This window comes from Momordica charantia (genome assembly GCF_013281855.1).
Source record: "Momordica charantia cultivar OHB3-1 chromosome 9 unlocalized genomic scaffold, Mcharantia_2.0 BLBB01000009.1, whole genome shotgun sequence".
Taxonomy (NCBI): domain Eukaryota; kingdom Viridiplantae; phylum Streptophyta; class Magnoliopsida; order Cucurbitales; family Cucurbitaceae; genus Momordica; species Momordica charantia.
Genome location: NW_028275167.1, coordinates 22,856,123 through 22,877,516, shown reverse-complemented (window position 1 = coordinate 22,877,516; position 21,394 = coordinate 22,856,123). Strand labels below are relative to the sequence as shown.

General features: G+C 34.5%; 2 protein-coding genes across 2 annotated transcripts; both read left to right on the top strand.

Moving 5' to 3' along the window:
- The first annotated feature begins 2,498 nt into the window (after positions 1-2,498).
- On the top strand, positions 2,499-9,857 carry LOC111022528 (uncharacterized). The gene is made up of 4 exons (XM_022299691.2): positions 2,499-2,654; positions 2,786-3,036; positions 3,313-3,463; positions 9,537-9,857. The coding sequence occupies exons 2-3, from the start codon at positions 2,875-2,877 to the stop codon at positions 3,460-3,462; spliced, it is 312 nt and encodes a 103-aa protein (XP_022155383.1). The 5' UTR covers positions 2,499-2,654; positions 2,786-2,874; the 3' UTR covers position 3,463; positions 9,537-9,857.
- Positions 9,858-15,213: 5,356 nt separating this feature from the next.
- Positions 15,214-19,838, top strand: LOC111022504 (transmembrane protein (Protein of unknown function DUF2359, transmembrane)). The gene is made up of 10 exons (XM_022299671.2): positions 15,214-15,864; positions 15,980-16,117; positions 16,955-17,143; positions 17,743-17,880; positions 17,961-18,079; positions 18,203-18,335; positions 18,416-18,545; positions 18,644-18,723; positions 18,828-18,962; positions 19,064-19,838. The coding sequence occupies exons 1-10, from the start codon at positions 15,352-15,354 to the stop codon at positions 19,295-19,297; spliced, it is 1,809 nt and encodes a 602-aa protein (XP_022155363.1). The 5' UTR covers positions 15,214-15,351; the 3' UTR covers positions 19,298-19,838.
- Positions 19,839-21,394: the final 1,556 nt, after the last annotated feature.

Sequence of the window (21,394 nt, the reverse complement as noted above, 5' to 3'; positions counted from 1 at the left end):
ATTAGGACTCGAAGCCCACTTCTCTGCATATCGCAGTTTGATGGGTGTAAGGTCGAGCTCGGGGGCCACTTTTTGGACTCCCTTCATCAGGAATTTGAAGCTAGCCTCGCTAAAATCCTTGGCAAACCCATCAAAATCAGGATTCAGGCGAAAAGCTTCCTCCAGCAGAACTCTGTTGCTAAGCTTGGACTCTGATAGCTCAAGCTTGGCCTTCAGATCTACCATCTCGAGCCTTCAGTTTGCCCTCCAGGTCATCTCGGAGGCGTTCGAGGTTGTCGTTATGCTTCATCAGCACGAACTTCTCCTTCTCCAGGCACTTGGCCACGGTGTGCGTGCCTCTCAAGTTCTCCAGGTGTCGAGCAACTTCTACTTGAGCACTTTTGAGCTTAGCCTTATCGGCATCAGAAGTAGATTTCCACACCTGAGCCTCAGCACGAGCCTCTTTGAGTTCCCCCTCCAGGGCAGCAGCAGCCTCCAAAGCAGTAGAGGAGACCTCTCGCTCCTTCACAGTGAGCAGGTCGCACCTTTCTAGTTCGGCTTTCACCATGAGGGCTGTCTGGCAAGCTACAGCGTGAGTCTGCCGGAGTGGGCAAACAAACAAAAAAAAAAAGAAAGTTAAAAGGATAGCTTCTAGGGTAAGGCCATAAAAGCTTAAAGAAAAGAAAGAAGCAAGTTCGTACCTCGGTAGTGTAATCCAACAATCGTTGGATGGCTGATCCCGGACAGCTTACAAACTTAGAAGCTCTCCTCCAGCAGCAGTCGAAGCAAGAGCCTGAAATCTCCATGGCTCTCTCCCTCACCCCAACACTGGATGGTTCGATCTTGAACCTCATCTTGAGGTCGGAGGTGCCACCCATCCTGGCCTGAAGATCATCCACCAGGTCCTCAAAGGGACTGACCCGCCGGCCAGCACCCATCTCCCTCACTTCATCCCCAGAGTGGTGGGTCATTCTCTTCTTCTTCTTGGACTTCTTGGGAGAAGCCCTCTTCCTAATCTCCCTAAAGGGAGAGACCTCAAGGATCTCCTGATCCTGCGAGGTCCCAGCCGCAACTGCTCCCTAAAGATGAAGCAGCAGCAAGGCCATCCTCGACCACCTCAACCTCGGCAGGAAGGTCGGCTACCATAGGGTTGGGCGCCTCAATGTTTTTAGCAGATTTTTTAACGCTCGAGCGTTTGTGCTTCACGCTTTGAGAAAAGCCACAAACCATCGTTGCAAAGGGAAACAATCACGAGTTAGAACCGAAGGGTGCAAAAAGTGTCTGATAAGGACATCAAGCAAAGGCGACTCATCTAGTTCGGAGTTCGGCCTCTGAGCTTCAGGCGGAGATAAGCGAGGGTTGTAGTCTAGGAGTCTCGAGGCAAGGAGAATTTTATCTGTTATAAGGGTGCTGATCTGCTTTCCACTCTTGAATTTACCTTTGAAAAATTTCAAGGCGTTGAAGGTCGGCTTAGAGAGTAGAGGAATCCGCCGAATAGCAACTGAAAGTGACAAGGATATAGGTTAGACCATGAAGAAAAGAAACTAAAAACGAGGAAAGACTCAACCCTTTACCTAAGTTCCCGAACCTACAGGGGACGCTGTGGAAGGGCAAGTTGAACTCGTTCTTAGCCAGCCACGATCCGGAGGCGAATAACCACTTCCCAACCCACTTCTTTATGGAGTTTGGTCCTTTCAAAATGCCTCCTACGCCCTTCCTAGCGCACATATAGTATCTTCCTGGCTTTCTAAAAATTCGCTTAACTTCGAAGCAAGCCAAAAGTTGATCAACTCCGAGGAGGTCCAGGTCGTCCACTTCTCTGCATCTAAGCCAGAATAACACGGCGAGACCAAAGACAACTCCCCATCCGTTGGGGGCCACTTGCGTAGGAGCTAGTCCGGTTCGGAACAAAAACTCCTACACTAAAGGGTGGACGGGAAGACGGAACCCATACTCGAACATTTTCAAGTAAAGGGTTACGCACCCATCTGGAGGATTATCAGCTCTCTCTCCTTCCCTAGGAAGCCTAAGGGTTATGTCATCCGGTATGCTATATCTCCTACGAAGAGGGCCAAGGTAGTTCCCAGGCATCTGGGAAGGATATTCTAAACCTTGACCTGAGGTGGACGTGTAACTATCATCCCCGTCATCATCAGAAAACCTAAAGTTTTCTATCTCTTCCTCCTCCAGTTCGGAATCTAACCTACTAGCGAACTCTTCTACGGAATCGGCTTTCTTAGGCGAAGAAAAAATTCTATCACTTTCAAACTTCGCTAATGAGAAGAAAAAATTTTGGTTGGATTCGAAAGAGAAAGAATTAGAGATCGAGTCTTCTTTTTAGACAATAAAAAAAGACTTAAATAACAAACTCGAGTAGACTTATTAAACACAAAATTAAAAGTTAAAAAATTTATTAAACACTTCTTAATAATAACATTTCTTATTTTTATCAAAATAATAATAATAATATTAATAATAATGACAACAACATTTCTACTGAATATGTAATTAAACTAATTTAGAATTACATCCCCAGCCCTCACGGCTCACAGTCACGGTGAGGCTTTGAATTTCATATTGTTCTTCAGCCGCCCGCCCCTCTCACAGTCACCATCTCCATTCTCCTCCGATTCTCCACTCTACGCTCGCTTTCTATCTCTTTAATCAGAATCACTGTAAGTTCCATTTCACTCTTTAGCGAATTTTTTTCTTCATAATTTTAGCAACCCAATTGGTTCAATTGGCTGTTGCATTCGGTTTGAATTTGGTCCACAAAATGTCTCTGAACCGACCCAATCCTGTACAGCCCTTGTCAAAACCTCGGGTTTTGGCAAAGTTTGTAGCAGCTTAAAGGGTTTTTGTATTGGGGGTTTTTGGATCGAAGGAGGGGGTGAGATGAAGCAGGTAGTGGGAATGGTGGTCTCGAACAAAATGCAGAAATCGGTGGTAGTTGCGGTGGATAGGTTGTTCTATCACAAACTCTACAATCGCTACGTCAAGCGCACTTCCAAGTTCATGGCTCATGATGAGAACAACCAGTGCAATATTGGTGATCGAGTGAGAAATCCATCTTTACCCCCACTCAGTTTTTTTGCTCTCGATTTAATCACTCTGGCTGTGTAATTTTTTTCTTTTCAAGTATTACTGTTTACCAGAAATCTGGGGACTCGAGTTTCAATGGAAATTTGTTCGAGAAAAATGTAATATTGGACGAAGTGATCGCTTAGGAAATGGCAAATATTATTTGTATTTCGAAAAATCGCATGTTTCTTTAATGTATTTACGTCTATCGTTTCTAATTCACAGATGGAAATTGAATTTTCTTTTATTCAGGTTAAATTAGACCCGTCTAGGCCATTAAGCAAGCATAAACATTGGATGGTTGCTGAAATTTTGAGGAAAGCACGAATTTACGTACCACCATCACAAGATAGCCAGACTTCTTCAGACAAAAGCAAAGCAGCAGCTCCTTCAACCACTTAAGGTTTGTTTGAGATATAATCTGCTCTTTGCTTTACAGTAAGCAAAACTTGTAATACTCATTGATTTTTTCTAGTCATGCCTCATGGGCAATCATAATCACTTGAATTCCATGATTATTTGTATGATCTTGTGGTTTAGACTTTAAACATTGTTTTGCTTCCATTTAGAGCATGTTGGGGACTTGGAGTTGATTTTCATTTATAATAAACTTTGAAAGAGTAACGTCTTTATTGTTTTGTGAACAATATTTGAAACTTAACGCTTTTCTATCTTCCTTGATGGCTTGATAGGTGCACTGAGTAGTTCATGCTTTTGCTATGATATCATTGTGCACATCATGCTGACAAGAATAAGAGTAACAAAAATTAAAAGGATGTATCTTGATATTTTTTAAACCAGTGTGTTCGTGCTTTTCTGTCTCCTTGAATTGGTGGCGCAATCATGCTCTTCCCGAGTTCAATTCCTACAATGGGCAATTCTCTATGTGAAAATGGTTTTATGTGCTACATTGACACATAAGGTTTTACCCCCTATTGTTTTATGGGAATTCAAGATGCCCTTCCCATGGTATTTGGATTCCCTTATTTGGCATTAGATGTTTATTTTATCTTATTTTTGTTAAATGTTAATGACTTAATGTTCGTAGTGAACTATGAAGTACCTTGAGTTTCGAGAAGTGAAAACAATAGATAAGAAAATTTGCTAGAGAAAAAGAGAGCAAAGGGTTCGTATTTCCCTAAAGCAAAGGTTATTTTGTTAATGGGAGGCCTTTGAAAACAAACGTAAAAGATAAAGATGGCTTAATGGAGCTAGGAGAGGGTGATGAGGAACAAATAAATTGGAACGTAATGATAATAGTCCACAGGAGGTTCTTTCATAATGATTGATTTTATGTTTCATTCTGTCCTCCAAGAGGAGTTGATCATTTTTGTTCTTTGACCCCCTTTTATCTAGAATATGCATTGCTTAGAGTTCAGGATTTAAATTAGCCAGATTGGTCTGCCTCTGTCTTTAAACCTTTTTTGGGTTGGTGTTCAATATTTTTATTTGAAGTTTGAGAGATGGGGGATACTTTGTCTCACAGAAAGTCCTATTTTGTTCCTAACTATGGTGGTTGGATTAAGGTTCGATACATTCTCTTACACTTTTAGTTTTAGGATACTAAAATATTTAATACCAATGGGGAATTCTTGTGGAGGTTTTAAGGGTGTGGCAATCAAAATTGTGAGAAGGCTTGATCTTGTGGTGGAAGTCAAAGTTAAGGGAAGCTGTAGTGACTTTCTTTTAGTGGAAATAGGCTTTACGAGGGTGCTGGTCCCAGTCACAGTGTCCTTTAATCTAGAGACTACATGGCTAGTATTAGGCGATGGATCTTTCTTAACAGATACAACCTTATTGTTTAATGAGTTCAATATGCTCAGGAGACCTTTCAAAGGCATAGAAGAAAGTTTCTTGGTCACCAAAAGTTTCTTGAAAAAATAAGAAAAAGGAAATTATTGATTCTATGAAGTCGAGTAAGTTAGCAGACTCCTCAACTTTTTACCATGTTTTCGTGAAGGAAGGGATGCAAGCACCTGTAGCACCTTGAATTCTAAAAATTTGGAGGGTACAAACATTTTTTATCAAATGAGGCTAAGAGGTACTGATGAAGATATTTTCCAAATCATGGGACATCTACTCAACATACCAATAGTGACCCATTTTCTTCCTCTCTTTTATAGATAACAGTGTGATATAAATGGCATAAAGGTCTTTTTCAAGAAAGTGTTGCTCATCAACTCCTTTCTTGAAAAAAGTCCAATTTTGGGTCTAGTAGAATAGTCAAATATTGATTATCGGTTATTATCATAAACCTTTGAGGGAAGTTGCTTTAACCAGCCGGCCCAACTGTATATTTAAGACTCGGGTCCTATAGAAGATAATCATTTCCTGATAAGGCTTCTTTAAGCACGGATGAAGTTGGAGGTTTGGTTCAGCTTTCTTGAAGAAGATTATAATTCAAATATTATGATGGATTGAGTTTTAAATCAACCCGATGTGTCAAATGGAAACTTGAATACATACAGGACAAGAGGTTTTGGTCTTGAATGGATTACAGGAAATTGTTGCAAGTAATGAGGAGGTATATGGTGCCTAAGGGGGTTTCATTTGGACCTGGATTAATGATTTTGTTGAATACCTACATCAATGTAATTTTTGCTTGGCTCCAATTCTTGTTAAATCACGAACGGAAAGTAAGCGCTCTATTGGTGTGATTTGTGAAACCCTATCTTCTTTTTCTTTTCTTTTATTTTTTTTCTTGTTTGATAGGAAAGAAAACAAAAATTCATTAAAAGTGAAGAAGATATACAAAAAGGGAGACCAAGGTATCCCAACCCGCCAAGGGGATCAGAAAAAAGATACCCAATTGGCAATAATTTGTGTTAAGCTATAATTATAACTAGAAAAGTCAATATGAGGGGAGCACCAAATAGAAGAAAACAATCTGACTTTATCCCAAAAATCATCGCAACAAGTTTTTGTTAGATAAGAAACCTTGTATTAGAGCAACTCAAAAGAGGAACAACCTAAGGGCTGGGGTAGAGGAAACCCCACCCAAAGAAGATATACAAAAGCTTTCCAATTGTGTAAGAACATGGAAAGATTGTAATTACAAAAAAATTGACTATAGCTAAGACACCACCAAAAAGTAGTGTGCTGTACACATCTACAAAAATAATCAAAAGTGGAGCTTTTATCTTCAAAAATACGACGATTTCGTTCTCCCCATAAGTGCCATAGAAGAGTCCTTGTAGCATAATTCCAAATTACCCTGGCTTTTTTGGGCAGAAACCAACCCGTGAGTAATTCATGGAGCCATCCATCAATCTGCTGAGGAAAGCAAAGAGAAATGCCAAAAGATTCCAGAATAAAAGAGCAACATCTTGTTGCAAAAGGACAGTGAATGAAAAGGTGGTCAATGGTCTCATCACTGCTAAGGCAGAGGCTGCAAACCGAAGGGGAGAGTGTCCAGCTTGTGCATTTTTTTTGGATAACCACAACAAGAACAAGAATCACTCCCCTGAAACAGCCTCTTGTTCCTTTCATGACAAAGTTTCCACAAAAGCACCACACAGACACCTAGCTTTTTCCAAAGAGAGTTCTGAAATAAGCTGGGTGAAGGTCTCCAAGCAGCAGCTCGTAGGGAACACCCAGCAAAGATTGAAAGTTCTGAAAATCCTAGACCAACTAGAAGCTGCAAAAGTGCAAAGAAAGAACGAATGTAGTGTGAAACCTTATCTCTTCCCTTAATTGTGACACAAGTGTTCTCGTGTGCTTTCTATGGGTAACAACGTTAAATGAAAGATTTGGAACTGGAATACGAGATGATGGTTGAGGGATACAACTAAACATGGTTTGGTCAAACACTCTATTTTGAAGTCTAATCCTAATATTATGATTATTCAAGAAACAAGAAAGTTAATAGAAGGCTGGTTAGATCTTTACGGAGTTCCAAGAACATTGAAATGGCTTCTTTGGATGAATTGGGATCTTTCTGAGGCATTCTGGTCTTATTGAATTACCGGTATTTATGTTTTAATAAGATGGCTTCCCCCTTGATCAAGGTGATTTGGAAATTTAATGTTCCAAAGAAGACAAAAGTTTTCTTATAGGTCTTGCGTGTAGAAGTCTCAACACACATGAAAATTTGCAAAAAAAAAAAATTAGTTCAGTGGTTGGTCTTGGTCCTTATCTCCTTCGATTTGCTGTCTGTGCTATAAGGATGAAGAAAGCCTCAACTACAATTTTTTGCACGGTAAGTTTACTACAAAATTCTGGATTTTTCTGTATGACATCTTTGATTTTCATTGTTGTAAGCCAAAGTCTATAGATGGTTGGCTTAACAAAGTTCTGAACGGATGGCCACTTAAAGGAAAAGCTAGAATCCTTTGGGGATATACTGTGAGGGCTTTTTTGTGGATTCTCTGGAGAGAAAGGAACAATAGTCTTGATTTTCTTCTGACGTAGGTTCTTTTACTAATGGTGTACAGTTTACGACTTGGTGGCTCGATCACAAGAAATTCTTTTGTAATTATAGCTTATTATCGATCCTTCGAGATTCGAAGCGATAATGCATGAGGGGGTTTTCTCTACTCTGCCCTTAGGTTGTTGTGCCTGTTTAATATATTTGTCTCTTATGATCTTATCCAAAATTGGATAAGAAAGTAATTGGGCCATTGGGAGTAATTTTAATGTGATAAGATGATCGAGATAATAATCTCTAGTAGTAACAGATTTACTTCCAGCACGAAGAACTTAATACACTTGTTCAAGATATCTCGCTCTCTTTGACCCTCTACAAAATGGACCCTTCACATGGTCAAACATGAGAGAAAGATTGTCTTCCTTGTTTGGTTAGATTCTTTTTCCTATTCTTGTTGTGAAAATTTCAAGACTTCGTACAAGAGGGTTCAATAGGCTCACATCTGACCATTTGTCCAATTCTCCTTGAAGCTGGCAATTTGCACCGGGGGCCAACTCCCTTTTTCCTTTCATTTTGATTACATTTGGTAGGTCCATCATGAATTCCTTCATGTATGAAAAACTCGGTGGAACTTTTTATTAGATGTAGGTTATTTGGGCCATTCTTTTATCTTGAAGCTGAAAGAATTAAGAGGAAAAATTAGAATTTTTTTGGAAATGTATATTGTCTTGCTACTCTGGATGCATTAGATGAGGAAAGATGCTTATCTCAAAATAGAAGGAGCTCGAGAACATCAACGAAAACAAATTTCAGGAGATTATCCTTGAAGTGGATATGTTATGGAGATCAACGTGTCAATTAAAGTGGCATGAGGAGGGTGATGAAAACTCTAACTTCTTTTGCACAACAACTTGGCTTGAAATAAAAAGGGTTCTCTTTTGGAAATTCTTTTGGAGGATGGAACTTCCTGTAGGTGGATTTGTTGGTTTTGTTCCACAACTTTATGCCTAAAGGTATTATAAACTCTAGCAATAATGTGACTTTTGTCGCTTTAATTCCTACAAATCTAATGGCAAGGGTGTTTGAACTCGAGTCAATTAGCCTCATTTTTTGTTCAGGAAATTTTGGCTAGTAGACGTTAAAGAAGGTACTTTCAGTTACCTTTTGTGGAACACAAGTGGCTTTTATTGAGGGAAGATATTTAGTCATGGGTTGGAGTTGGGTGGAGCGGGGTGAACACAAATTGTTTGATCCAGAAAAGACGCCTCCAAGCCGATATACCTTGGCCTAAAATTAGGGAGGTTACTTTTCCCAGTGGGGACCCGCCTTAAATGGGGTCTCCCCCGTTTAGGCTCCCCGTGGGGTAGGGGTGGGGGACAATTTGTCCCTGGCATCTGGGGGGGGATGCATTCCATATTCCTGCCCTGCTTAGGTAGAGTTAGGAGAAAAGCCTCACTAGAGACTTTTTAATATATATATATATATATATATAAAGGTCTCTAATGAAGGTCTTGTCCTATATTTTCTTCACATCCTTCACAGTTCTCTGTCCTCGCCCGTTTCTTTTTTATAATTTATCTTCTGAATTATGAGACGTATCTAGGAAATTTAACAATTTTCCTTTTCAAATGGAAAATCCTCACAGAAATTAATCATTCAAATGAAGATTTACCCCGAAGAATTAACTTTTGATTTAGAATTTCTTAAAAAATAATAAATAGAGAATAATTCACTAGGGGAAACCCAATCCCAATAACAGTCCTACCTAGAATGTTACATCTTGTCAAGAAAAAACGTGGAATTCCAGACTTCCTGTAATGCAGAATCTTTGCAGAAATTATAGGTTCAAATGGAAAAACCTAAGATACTTTGCATCAGTGGTTTTTGTGTTATCCTGAATGAAATAGGAGAATCTTTAAAGATGTGGAGAGATGGTTGGATGATCGTGTAGTACGTTATTATTTGTCTCTTCTGGCTCTTTGTCATTCTCTTTCGATAATTTTTCGGTTTTTATGATTTGATCTAATAGGAGATGCATATATTATGATAAAATAAAAAACATGAATCTGTCTCGTGTTTATGTAAAGACTCTTACAATGATTGAATATAGGGGTAACTACTCCAGACCACATCCGAGAAGATACAAGATCAAGCAGTTTGCTACACATTGGAAACCGAAGACCGAAAGCTCTCGAAAAACGACTATTGTAAACAGTATGTTTCTCTTGTCAAGGATTTGAATTTGAAGTAGTTGCATTACCATTATGTTTTATTCTGTTTAGTGTAAACCTTTTTGTTCCTATGAGCACAATCTTTTGTGAGCTGGGAAGTGCACAATAACATATCCAAAAGCTTTCTTCCACAAGTAGGTATAGGCACTCAGAATATATTATTTAAGATTCTGTTATATAAAGATTTTATTTTTAGTTTATTTTTTGTGATTATATTTTCTTCCTGACTATTTCTTTGTTTCTTTTTAAATACTTGTGGTGTTAGCCAAATTTATTTTTAAACTAAGCAAAAAAAAAATTATTGTTAAATAAGTACAACTTTTATTATTTAAAATTATGATCAAATATGGCCTAATTTCTAATATGTTCAAACATATCGAAGGCCAAATATTTTGGTGTAAATACTATTTTGGTTTCTGCATTGTTAAAATGTCTAGGTTGGTTTATTTACTTTCAACTTTTGTTTATTTAAATCAATGTATTTTCAAAATGTATGTTCTATTTTTTACTTTAAAAAAGTGATTACTTTAGTTTCTATTTCTAAAATTCTATACCTAATGAAACTATTTTAACACAAAACTATGATTACATTTCAAGAAATTTATTGAGTTAGTGTCGCAATGAAATTTTGATTGAAAAATAATGGATCAATATAAAATAATCAAAATGAACAAAACTAGACTAAAATAGTATTGAAATCTAATATTTTCATAATTTTAATTTTATGATGGTTAGTCTATAGCAAGAATAAAATTATGAAAATGTAAGCCATCTAGATCATAATAAAACTAAATATAAATATGCTCATTTTTCTTACTAAAATTTTGCATCATTATTTTGCACTCATTTGCTCATTTTTCTTTTTCTATGTCAAATCACTTGGCATTTTTGGCAGAAGTACCTAATTTAGAAAAATAAATACATTAGTGACAGAGATTGAAAATTTTAAGGAAAAATTATAAAAATCACTCCTATATAAAGAGTTGTTATAGTCACACTATCTAATTTTTTTACTTGATAAATATCTCTAAATTATGTGTTATTATAATCAAACTCTTGAATTATATAGCGTTACAACCAAATTCAAGTCTTTTACATCAAATTTTCATTTTCTTCAATCAAAATGTTGGCTAATCATTGGTCTACAAATAAATTTTTTTATGGTCAATATTATAATTTCAAATTTTATAGAATTAAAAAATTGGATAAAATTGTAACAATTTTATGGTTCAAGAGTTTAATTGTATTAACCTTGTCGCCCTCAGGTAGCTGTCATGGTTTTGAGTCTCTTGGTCATAGCGATTGTCTAGGTATAAGTTCCCAGTTATTAAAAAAAAAAATTAATCGTAACAATTTTGTAAGTTTATGAAGTGATAGGTCAAATTGAAATGTAACAACCCAGGATTTTATGGGTGGTTTTCACAATTTTCTCACGTCTCAAGGTAATAAAGATAAAGTTGAAAGAGTTTTAAATCATTAAAATGTATAATTGAGAATTGACTAAAATATTTTGTACTATTTAGTATTTTTATCTCTTTTTTAGTATTATAAAATCAGTTTAAATCTCATTTTAGTCTAAGTTTGATCTATCAGCTTTCAATGTTTAATAAAAAAGATTTAAAAAGTTTTTCAGTACAACAAGTGTAGGTGACCTCTAGGTCGGAGACATGTACTAATTAAATAATTTTAGGCCATAAAAGCATGAAGAAATATATCAAATTTTAAATGTCAATGTTGATGGAAACCTTGAAACCTTAATTTTCTTGAAATATTAAAATTTTTTTTTTGATGTGAATGATATTTCTATAAAAATTATAAAAATAAAAAGATTCATTTTTAGATAAGTTAAAATTTATTAATATTAATATTATGGTCCATAATAGTGATATTTTTTTAACTATTTTTTTAATAAATCAATTCATCTCTCACGTAGATGTCGAACCTATGAAGTTATAGAATTATCGACGAAAATTTAATACCCGAATAAATTAGAAAACTCCAAAATCAAATTTGTTTCACTTTCTCACATATTTCAAAGCCAAGGGAAAGAACAGAAACCCCAAAAATCAAAAGTCATGTGAATTAGAACAAACAAAATTTTCTTGTAGATTTGGATTTGAGTTGCCTCAAAAATTGAAATGATTTTGGATTTGCTTTTGGTTGAAGAATTTCTACCGCCGAACTTCTCCACAATGTCCACTACCACTTGGCCTTCCAAATAAGCAATTGATCTACACACGTAATACACCTTTTTTTTTTTAATCTTTTAGGACATTGGAAAATCCACCCACTCCTCTTGGTGTCCGTGTTAGAGTGTGTTTGACATGTCTTTTAAAAGTATCTAGAAAAGTTTTAAAATCTTCCAACTAAAATTACAAATATATGTTCACTATGATTTGGGTGTTTCAAAATGGATTATTTTTTTACTCATTCGAAAAACCCATCTATTTTCTTCTAACTAATAAGGTTAGCTTAATAGAAAACGCTAACTCATTGTCACGTAACAAAATGTGTCAATATTTGGTGATGACATGAGCGATTTGTGAGGTTGGACTAAACTATAGAGACTAAATTAAAAATTTTGAAATCATAAAGACCCAAATAAAAGTAAGAGCCAGCGATAAGAATAGATTGATTAACTTTTAAAACTAATAACCTAATTGAAACTAAGGCCAAAGACTAAATTGAAACTTTGACTAAATTGATAATTTAACCAAATTTAAAAAGAGATAAAAAGGAAATATGTGAATTTAGATGAGTATTGTTAAGAACTATTTCTTTTTAATGGTAAGAATATAATAGTTTTCAAACTATTTGTAATTGAAAGGTAAATTTTAAAACTATTTTGTAAATTTGTGGTAGTTTTTGTGCATTTCACAATGGAAAATAGTAGATTGGTGAGGACCAATATTGTGCTACATTGGTGAAGACCAATATTGTGTTGACCACCCTATTTTGACCATGAGAGAGAAATTAAAAAAATATAAAATTAAAAAAAATGGTCATTTTTTCAATCATGGTCCAAATTATCATTATTTTTTTAATTACCTTCTCCAAAATTTTTAAAAATCTTATTAAAATATAAAATATTAATTAAAAAAAATCTGAATTGGGATTGCCACTCAAGTCTAAAGTTTGAGAAGACTTGCAAAATCCAAACAATAAGGTTAAAATAGTGGGAAAGATTTTCTTAATAATGATTGTGCTCAATTTTTTTTTATTGATAATCTCAATGGAGTGATTAAATTTTTTTTTTTTTTCAATTTGATTCTTCAATTTTATTGAATATTTTTTAAGAGGTAACCTATTCAAATATTTATAAAATTTGTTTGTGACTACATTGAAAAATAGAAAGTGAGAAATACTTTTGGATTTAAATTTCATTTTAGTCGGATGTGTTCTACTTCTCCTTACACTTTTAAAATAATCATTTTGGTCTTTTAACTTTCAAAATTTCTATTTTAATACCTAAAAAATCATTAACTAGAGGTAATTTTTTTTTTACACGACTCACTATTTTTTTTCTTTTTTCTTTATTAATATAATAATATATTTTTTTTACAACATGGGGTGGGGAATTGAACTTAAACCTTTGGTTGGAGATATATGTCAATTACCGCTTTCAGGATTATCCATATTAATAACCGATATACATATAAAGAAACTATACATATAAAGAAACTGCTCCACATTAAATTAAAAAGAAAAAGACTGCTTTTCCTTTCATTAATTTATTACATATTTTCCTAAATTTCAAAACCATCCCTTTTTATTTCTTTTGGGAAGATATTCAGTTTTGGTATTTGAATTTTCATATTTTCAATTCTAGTCCCCGAACTTTTAAAAAATAATTTTTAAGAGGTTCATTTATCTTTAAATTTTCAACCTAGTTGTTTTAGTCCGTTCTTATTATTATTACATGTCGTATATTTGATTTCAACTTTCAAAAGATTTGTTTTGATGCGTTGTTATCATTATTTTGTTCTGTATACATGTTCATCAACTCTCATACTTGTTCAAGTTAAGACACTAATACACATTTTTTAAACTCGAAATAATGACCATAATAGAGACAGTTTTTTTTAGGACTAAAATAGAACAAATATTAAAGTTAAAAGATTAAAATACACTTTTTCAGTTCAAAATCTTGAAAGTGAAAATACAAAACAATATATATATATATATATATTTTTTTTTAATCAAACCAATTCTTATTGGAATTTGTTGGCATCTACTAGACTATTAAAATTTTAAATTATTTTACAAAGGGAAATCATTATTAGTTGAAAGTAGTTTTTAAATTGAAATATAGCAAAATCCACTAATTTTAAAAAGTAAAAAGTTAAATCAATGAATCCATCTATTTTTAAAAATTGAAGCCAACAAATTAGAAAATAAGAACTACCAAATTAGAAGATTGTCCGGCGGATATCTTTCATTGAAAGTTCATCTTTTATGGTTGTTTGTTTCTTGTTTAGGATTTTGACTTACGAAAATTACTAATTAGCCTTATCATATTTTAATATTTTATTACTAGATCATAACTATTATACTGGTAAATTGTTTTTTCCCAAATGTGAATGGGCAATTTATAAAAAATAACTTCATTCATTTTAAATTAGAAAAAAAAAATTAAACCATTGAATTGCTACGTTGAACAAGATACATATTACTATTTCAAAAGTCGATAATTTTATTTCTATGGTTGAAGTAAATAAACTTAAAACCGTTATTCTAATTATTTATTCAACTTAATTTGTTGCAAATCAGGAGAAAGGGAATATTGTCTTTCAATTTCAAAATCAAAATAAAAAAAGTTTAAATGCTATTTTGGTTGCTGTATTTTTCAACTTGTGTTTATTTTAATCTATGTACAACATCTGTTATAGTTCTTATATTTCTAAAAAGTTGTCACTTTGGTTCTTATGTGCAAAGTTTAAAAAAAAAAATTATACATAATGAAAACACTTTAATACAAATTTATGACTACATTTTAAAAAATTTAACGACTTAAGTCCTATGTAAAGATTTTGATTAAAATAAACAAGATAAAAAATAAAAATAAAATATTAAAATAATCACTTTCTTTTTAAGTTCAACAACCACCCAAATAAATTTGGAATACCTAAAGCCTGCTTGTTGTACTACAAACAAACTTGAAATAAATAAAAGTTAAAAGTATAAGAGGTAAGACAAATGAATTTTCAAATAAAAGATTTTTAACTTTAAAAAAATAATTATTTAAATCCTTTACTGATTAAAAAAGATATAGGAACATTATCTTTTAATTGAAAAAAACGATGCAAAAAAAGAGAAAAAAAAAATCAGAGGATTTGGGTGGAGGAAGAGGAATACGGTTAAAGATAAAAAAGAAAAAAAGAGAGAAAAATTGAAAATTGTGTGGATCCCAGTGGTGGGCCCCACCAGGTGGTAAACGTGTGAAGTATTCACTCGCCGGAACCCGAAATATCGGCGTGGCAATCCTGTAAATTCGGCGATACACAAAGGGCATTTCCCGCAAGTCAACGCCCTTTATAATTGTTTTTCTTCCCCCACTCCCAAATTCCCCGACTTTGAATCCCGTTTGTCGATTCAATCCATCTCCCTCTCCCTCTCCGCAGAAATTCAATTCTTTCTTTTGGATTCCCACTCGAATTTCAAGCCCTTAATCTTCTTCTAAATCCACCGCCGGCCATGGAGGACAATCACCACCTACCTCTCGATTCCACTGCTGGTACTGAAGATCACCACACCACCGCCATTTCTCACCCCACCAACGGCCATGTCGACCACGGATGGCAGAAGGTTACCTACGCCAAGCGCCAGAGGAAGACATCCAAACCCTTGCCCTCGCAGGCCGATGCAGGGGTTAACAAGATCGTCGCTAATGGTGCGGTCTCCGGCGGGGACAATGTTTTCCGCTCCTTGGAGCAGAAATCCGAGGAGCGCCGCCGCAGAATTGAGGAGCAGAAGGCGGCGGCGGCGGCAGCTTATGACGCCGATGAAGCTGTGCCGGTTAGATCCAAGATCAGGTCCGACGATGAGGATGGCGAGGATAGTGATGGAGATGTTGCGGAGAATGGGAAGCATAACGAGGAGGCCAAGAAGGTGAAGCAGAAGAAGCCGAAGAAGCCTAAGATTTCGGTGGCCGAGGCGGCCGCGAAGATTGACGTCAACGATCTGTTGGCATTTTTGGACGATGTATCGGTAGGGCTTTGTGTTTTATTGATGCATTCTTGGTTTTTATCTGATCTGTTTTGATCTGCTTGTTTGTTAGATAAGAATCGGCTGTCGATTGATCGCTATTTGCGTTTGGTGATAGGACTCGTACGAGACTCAGCAGGATATACAGCTGATGAGATTTGCAGATTATTTTGGACGAGCATTCTCGGGCGTGATTGCTTCTCAATTTCCTTGGGTGAGAATGTTTAGGGAATCTCCCGTCGCGAAGATTGTTGATGTGAGTTTGACGATCTTTTCTTTGTTATATTTCTCTGAAATTTGCCTTTTTGCGGAGAAAATGAATTGTTTTCCTCTGAATTCTCTTAGATCTGTGCATGCCTTTTTCTGGTAGGCTGTGCTTAATCCTTCAGGTCCCTTGTTCTGGTGAAGAATGATCTTTAGGCAAAATGTTGTATGTTTTGTAGATGCATGTTTGGCGTTTTCAATTATCATGCTCTGATTGTCTGTGATTTTTCTGTTATTGTTTATGGATTTAGAGTGTGTTTGGATTAACCTTCTGGGTGATTTTGAAAATTCTTAAGTGTTTGGTAACTAATAAAAATCACTTTTTGCAATAATCAAATTGGTTTAAAATCATTTTTTCAAAAATCACTTTATGGTAATTTGTCATTTGTAGAATGACTTTTAGAAATGAACTTGTGATTAAAATTTCTTTTAAGAAAATGTAACCAAACACACCGAGTATTTTGTAAGTATTTTAAGAAAGAAATATTTTTTAAAAAGTAATTAAGTTAGAAGGTATGCCAAACTCACCCTTAATTGGATTGGAAGGACTGAAATTTGGGGTGAAAAATAACCTTGAACCTCTTCTGTGTTCCATTGATTTTGGGTAGGTCTATTCTTGCAAGTTAGCAATTGAAAATGTTTAATGTGCTCGAGACTGTCATTTGTGTTACCCTTATTTGTGCACGAAGATTTCTTTTTGATATTTCAAGCTAAATATTTTCATAATTAGCTGCTTGCTTGACCTCTAACCTCTAATCCTTGCGTTCCTTTGAAGTTCTTTAGAAAATGGTGCCTTCAGTGATTTAACCGTTGCATTACTTTTTTGCAGATCCCTCTTTCTCATATTTCCGAGGATGTTTACAAGACATCAGTTGACTGGCTGAATAAACGTTCTCTTGAAGCACTAAGCTCTTTTGTTTTATGGTCATTAGATAGCATTCTTGTTGACTTAGCAAGCCAAAATGCTAGTGCCAAAGGCTCTAAAAAAGGTGTCCAACATGCATCTTCAAAATCTCAGGTACCTTATTGTGATCATGATAGAATTTTAAGACAATTTTGTGTTCTTAACCTTGTTTGCTTTCTGATGATTTTTTAAAGCTAAAATAAACTGCAAGAGCTGCTCTAGAAGAGACTGAAAATCCTAGGAAATCTACTGCTACCATCATTTTAGTAAAATTGGAAGTTCTGTAATAAAAGAACTTGTACATAGACTCATACTATAAATCTTGATAAGAAAATTCAACTAGGATAACTATATCCATAACCAAACGACCTACTTGCTTTTTGATTGGATTGAAGAGATGGATCATGATATGCATCTCTTTTATCCATCTCAAATTTCTTTTTACTCGTTCTAGTCTGTGTTCTCCCTTTTGTGTCTTTCATTTTATTTCACTCATTATATATTACTTGCTCTTACACGTTTGTTCTTCTGGAAAATGTTTGACCTTCATAAACTTTGCATATCAATGGTTTTCTAGTTATTTATAGCAATCAGTTGAACAGGTGCACATGTAATTATTACTTCTCATTTTTTTTTGTGTGTGGGAGTGGGGGGAGGGTATGGTTAAATATTTTTCTGCATGATTCACGACTTAACACAGTATTGCATAGCAGGTTGCCATATTTGTAGTCCTTGCAATGGTATTACGAAGAAAACCTGATGTCTTAATTCACGTATTGCCAACGATAAGGGAAAACTCAAAGTATCAGGGACAAGATAAGCTTCCAGTAATTGTATGGATGATTGTTCAGGTAAATCGATAATAATGATGGTCAATAATTTATTTAAGTTTTGATTTCTATTTTTGCGAATCTTATATGGGTTTTTCCAGGCCTGTCAAGGAGATCTCGCAATAGGGCTTTTTGCATGGGCACATAATCTCTTGCCCATAGTTAGTGGTAGAAGTTGTAATCCTCAGTCTAGAGATCTAATTTTGCAGCTAGTGGAGAGGTGAGAATACATGGATGTTCTCCCAATAGATCTAATATCTCATCCTTCCCTTCCCTTCCCTTCCCTTCCCTTCCCTTCCCCTTCAGTTTTTCTTTTCTGACAGTGAGAGATTGTTTTCTGCAGAATTTTGTCTTCTCCAAAAGCTCGTATTATTTTAGTAAATGGTGCAGTCAGAAAGGGGGAGCGTTTGATCCCACCCTCTTCACTTGAAACACTTCTACGGGTTACTTTCCCTGCATCTTCAGCTAGAGTGAAGGTAAGAGTACTGTTGTTAGTTGTTACTTTGACATAACGCAATATGGTATGTATTTTTTACACTGTACTATTTTCTTTCAGGCTACTGAAAGGTTTGAAGCTATCTATCCAACATTGAAGGAGGTTGCGCTTGCTGGCTCTCCTGGCAGTAAAGCAATGAAACAAGTTTCACAGCAGATATTCAGTTTTGTTGCCAAAGCAGCGGGAGAGAGTATGATACTTGTTTTTAATCTTTTAAGCTTTTGCATATCAAGAAAACCGTTGTGTCGTCGTTCATGAAACGGTAACTGATAGAAGATTCATTAACAGGAGTTCCAGAGCTATCCGGAGAAGCAACAAATATTTTCGTTTGGTGTTTGACTCAAAATGTTGATTGCTACAAGCAGTGGGTGAGCTATTCTAGTTCTAGTTCTTTCTACCATGGCTCTGTTTTATACATTTAACTTAATATTTCCTGTTACATTCTCAATCTAATGTGGAAAGCTTTCTGCAGGACAAGATTTACCAGGATAACCTGGAATCTAGTGTCTCTGTTTTGAAACAACTCTCCGACGACTGGAAAACGCAGTCTTTAAAACTAGCTCCTTATGATGCTCTAAGGGAAACTCTAAAAAGTTTCAGAATCAAGGTAGTTGTTGTTACTATTCTCTTGTGCAAAACCAGCACATACTTGGAAGAACTGAACTAATAGTTAACCCTTTTTTTGCATATGATATTCGTCGCGGATAGAACGAGAAGGCATTGAATAGTGAAGAAGAAGAGGCCGCTCGCCAATCTAAATATAAGGAGGCAGATAAGTATGTCAAGGCAATACTGAGCAGGGTTTCGCGAGGCCATGGATGTCTGAAAAGCATGGCCCTTCTAGTCATTGCTCTAGGTGTTGGCGCTGCAGTCATGTCCCCAAACATGGAGTCCCTGGATTGGGAGAAACTCACCTCTTTCATTCCACAACACTCTTTCTGAGTGAGCTTCCCTTCATTGTCGGCCAACATTTCGAATCTCGACCCCGTCCCCCCCCTCCCAGGCAGCAGTCGACAATGTTGTCAAGCCAACCCAACCCTGGTTCCGAAACCGAAACCAGCAACTAGTCAGTGAGTCCTTTTACATCCATCCTTTTTTTGTGTTCCTTGTGGGATACAGTGGTAGTGGTAGTGGTAAGTTTCTAAGTTAATACTGCTGCTCAAAAAGGCTCAATAGCCATTTTTAGCACCTTTTGATTTCGTTTTCGACTATTTTTTTTCCTTTTTTTTTTGGTTAGATTTGTTTATGTTATTTGGCAGCCCTAACCTCCACAGTCTCGGCAATAGATCTGAAAAAGGGAGATGGATACACATGTAGTTTCTTTGTTCAATCGAATTTTGTAACTTATGTTTTTTTTTTTTTTTTGAAGTCTTTTGTTTTGTGTTTAATAAGGTGATGCCATTAACTAGATTACAAGTTCTTTTTAATTATTTTGGTTTTGTATTTTTTGTTGGATTTTGGCTATAGGACATCAAGTTTAGTAGCTCGTGTTTTTTATAGGTTGAATTCTCATATGCACCTTTTCCATATTTGATTGAGGTAGGTGGTTCTTTGAAACAATTTCTTCTGCTTTTTGTTATCAACTTTCCATACTTCTCTCTTGATAATGTTTTAATTAATTTATCTCATTTTTAAAAAATTTACAAAATTTTGTTTTGTTTTTCTAATCTTTCGAATTAGGGCTAAATTTTAATTTTTGGTTATGGGTTTAATTTAGAAGTGTTTCTAAAGAGTGAAAAACGAAACAATTTGTGGTCAAGTATAATTAGTTACTAAAGGTTAGGATAGGAATTAATAGATCCCATCATAGTCACCTACTTTAAGAATTAGTAATTCTTATGCATTTTTCGACACCAAATATTAGGGTCAAGCCGCCTTTTTTTCCAAGAGTGGAGATACATTCTTATTTAAAATTGACACTTTAGTCCTCTTACCTTAAAAAATAGTTCTAAATGGTAATGCAGAACAAATTAACATTAACATTATTTAAAATTGACACTTTAGTCCTCTGACTGAAAATTCATGCGGTAGTTAGTTTGGAGAGTAGACTATGCTTGATTGTTGACAATCAAGCATTCCCTCTCATTCCTTCTCAACAATTTATATCATTTTAATTTAAAAACACAATTTGTTTATTTTGGTCCAACATGATCTCCCTACAAATCACTTAATAGATAATTTTAGTAAATGGATTTCCAGTTAAAACAAAATTACCTGTAAATCTGAACTTAGCTCAGTATTGTTGTATTAAAAAAAAAGTTAAAACAAAATTATTTGCTCTCATTATTTGAATGTACATATAATTACAAATAAATAATTATTTAATTAAAATAAATTAACAAATTATTATTATTAAACAATTATTTAGTTAGAATGAATTAATATGTATTAATTAATTTTTGCTGATAAAAATTTACTATAGGAACGTCATTACTTATTTTCTGAAATGGTTAATTAATTAATTAACAATATTTTAAATATATTTAATTAATTAGTTTAAATTAGTTAAATTAAATTTGCTATAAACAATTATTTTTCCATAATTATATTTTACTTATAATTAATATATATAGATCAATTTTGATTAACTCATTCATTGATATATCAATAATTATAAAATATTTTGAGATTAATTTCGTAAATATACATAAATATTATTTATTCCCATAAAAGTCCGATAGCATTTCTATGCATAACCAACATCAATAATTTTTTATTTCCAAAATTTTAATTACAATTATGAAATGTAACATTTATCCGTCACTCTTCAGGTTAATTATTGTACTCATGGATTACAATTAGAAGTTCATATAATTTTATTAAATACATTTCTTTTGAAATTTCTTAATAAAAATAAATTAACTAACAACAATTAATTATTTAAAGTTAACTTACTAACATGAACATTAATTAACACCTACTCATTTCCTTTCTATTCAAACCCCAGTACTAAAAAAAGATATTTAAAATTAATTCATATAAATTAATGGTTGGAAATTAATTTTGATTAATCTTAATACTCTAAATTAACTAACAATT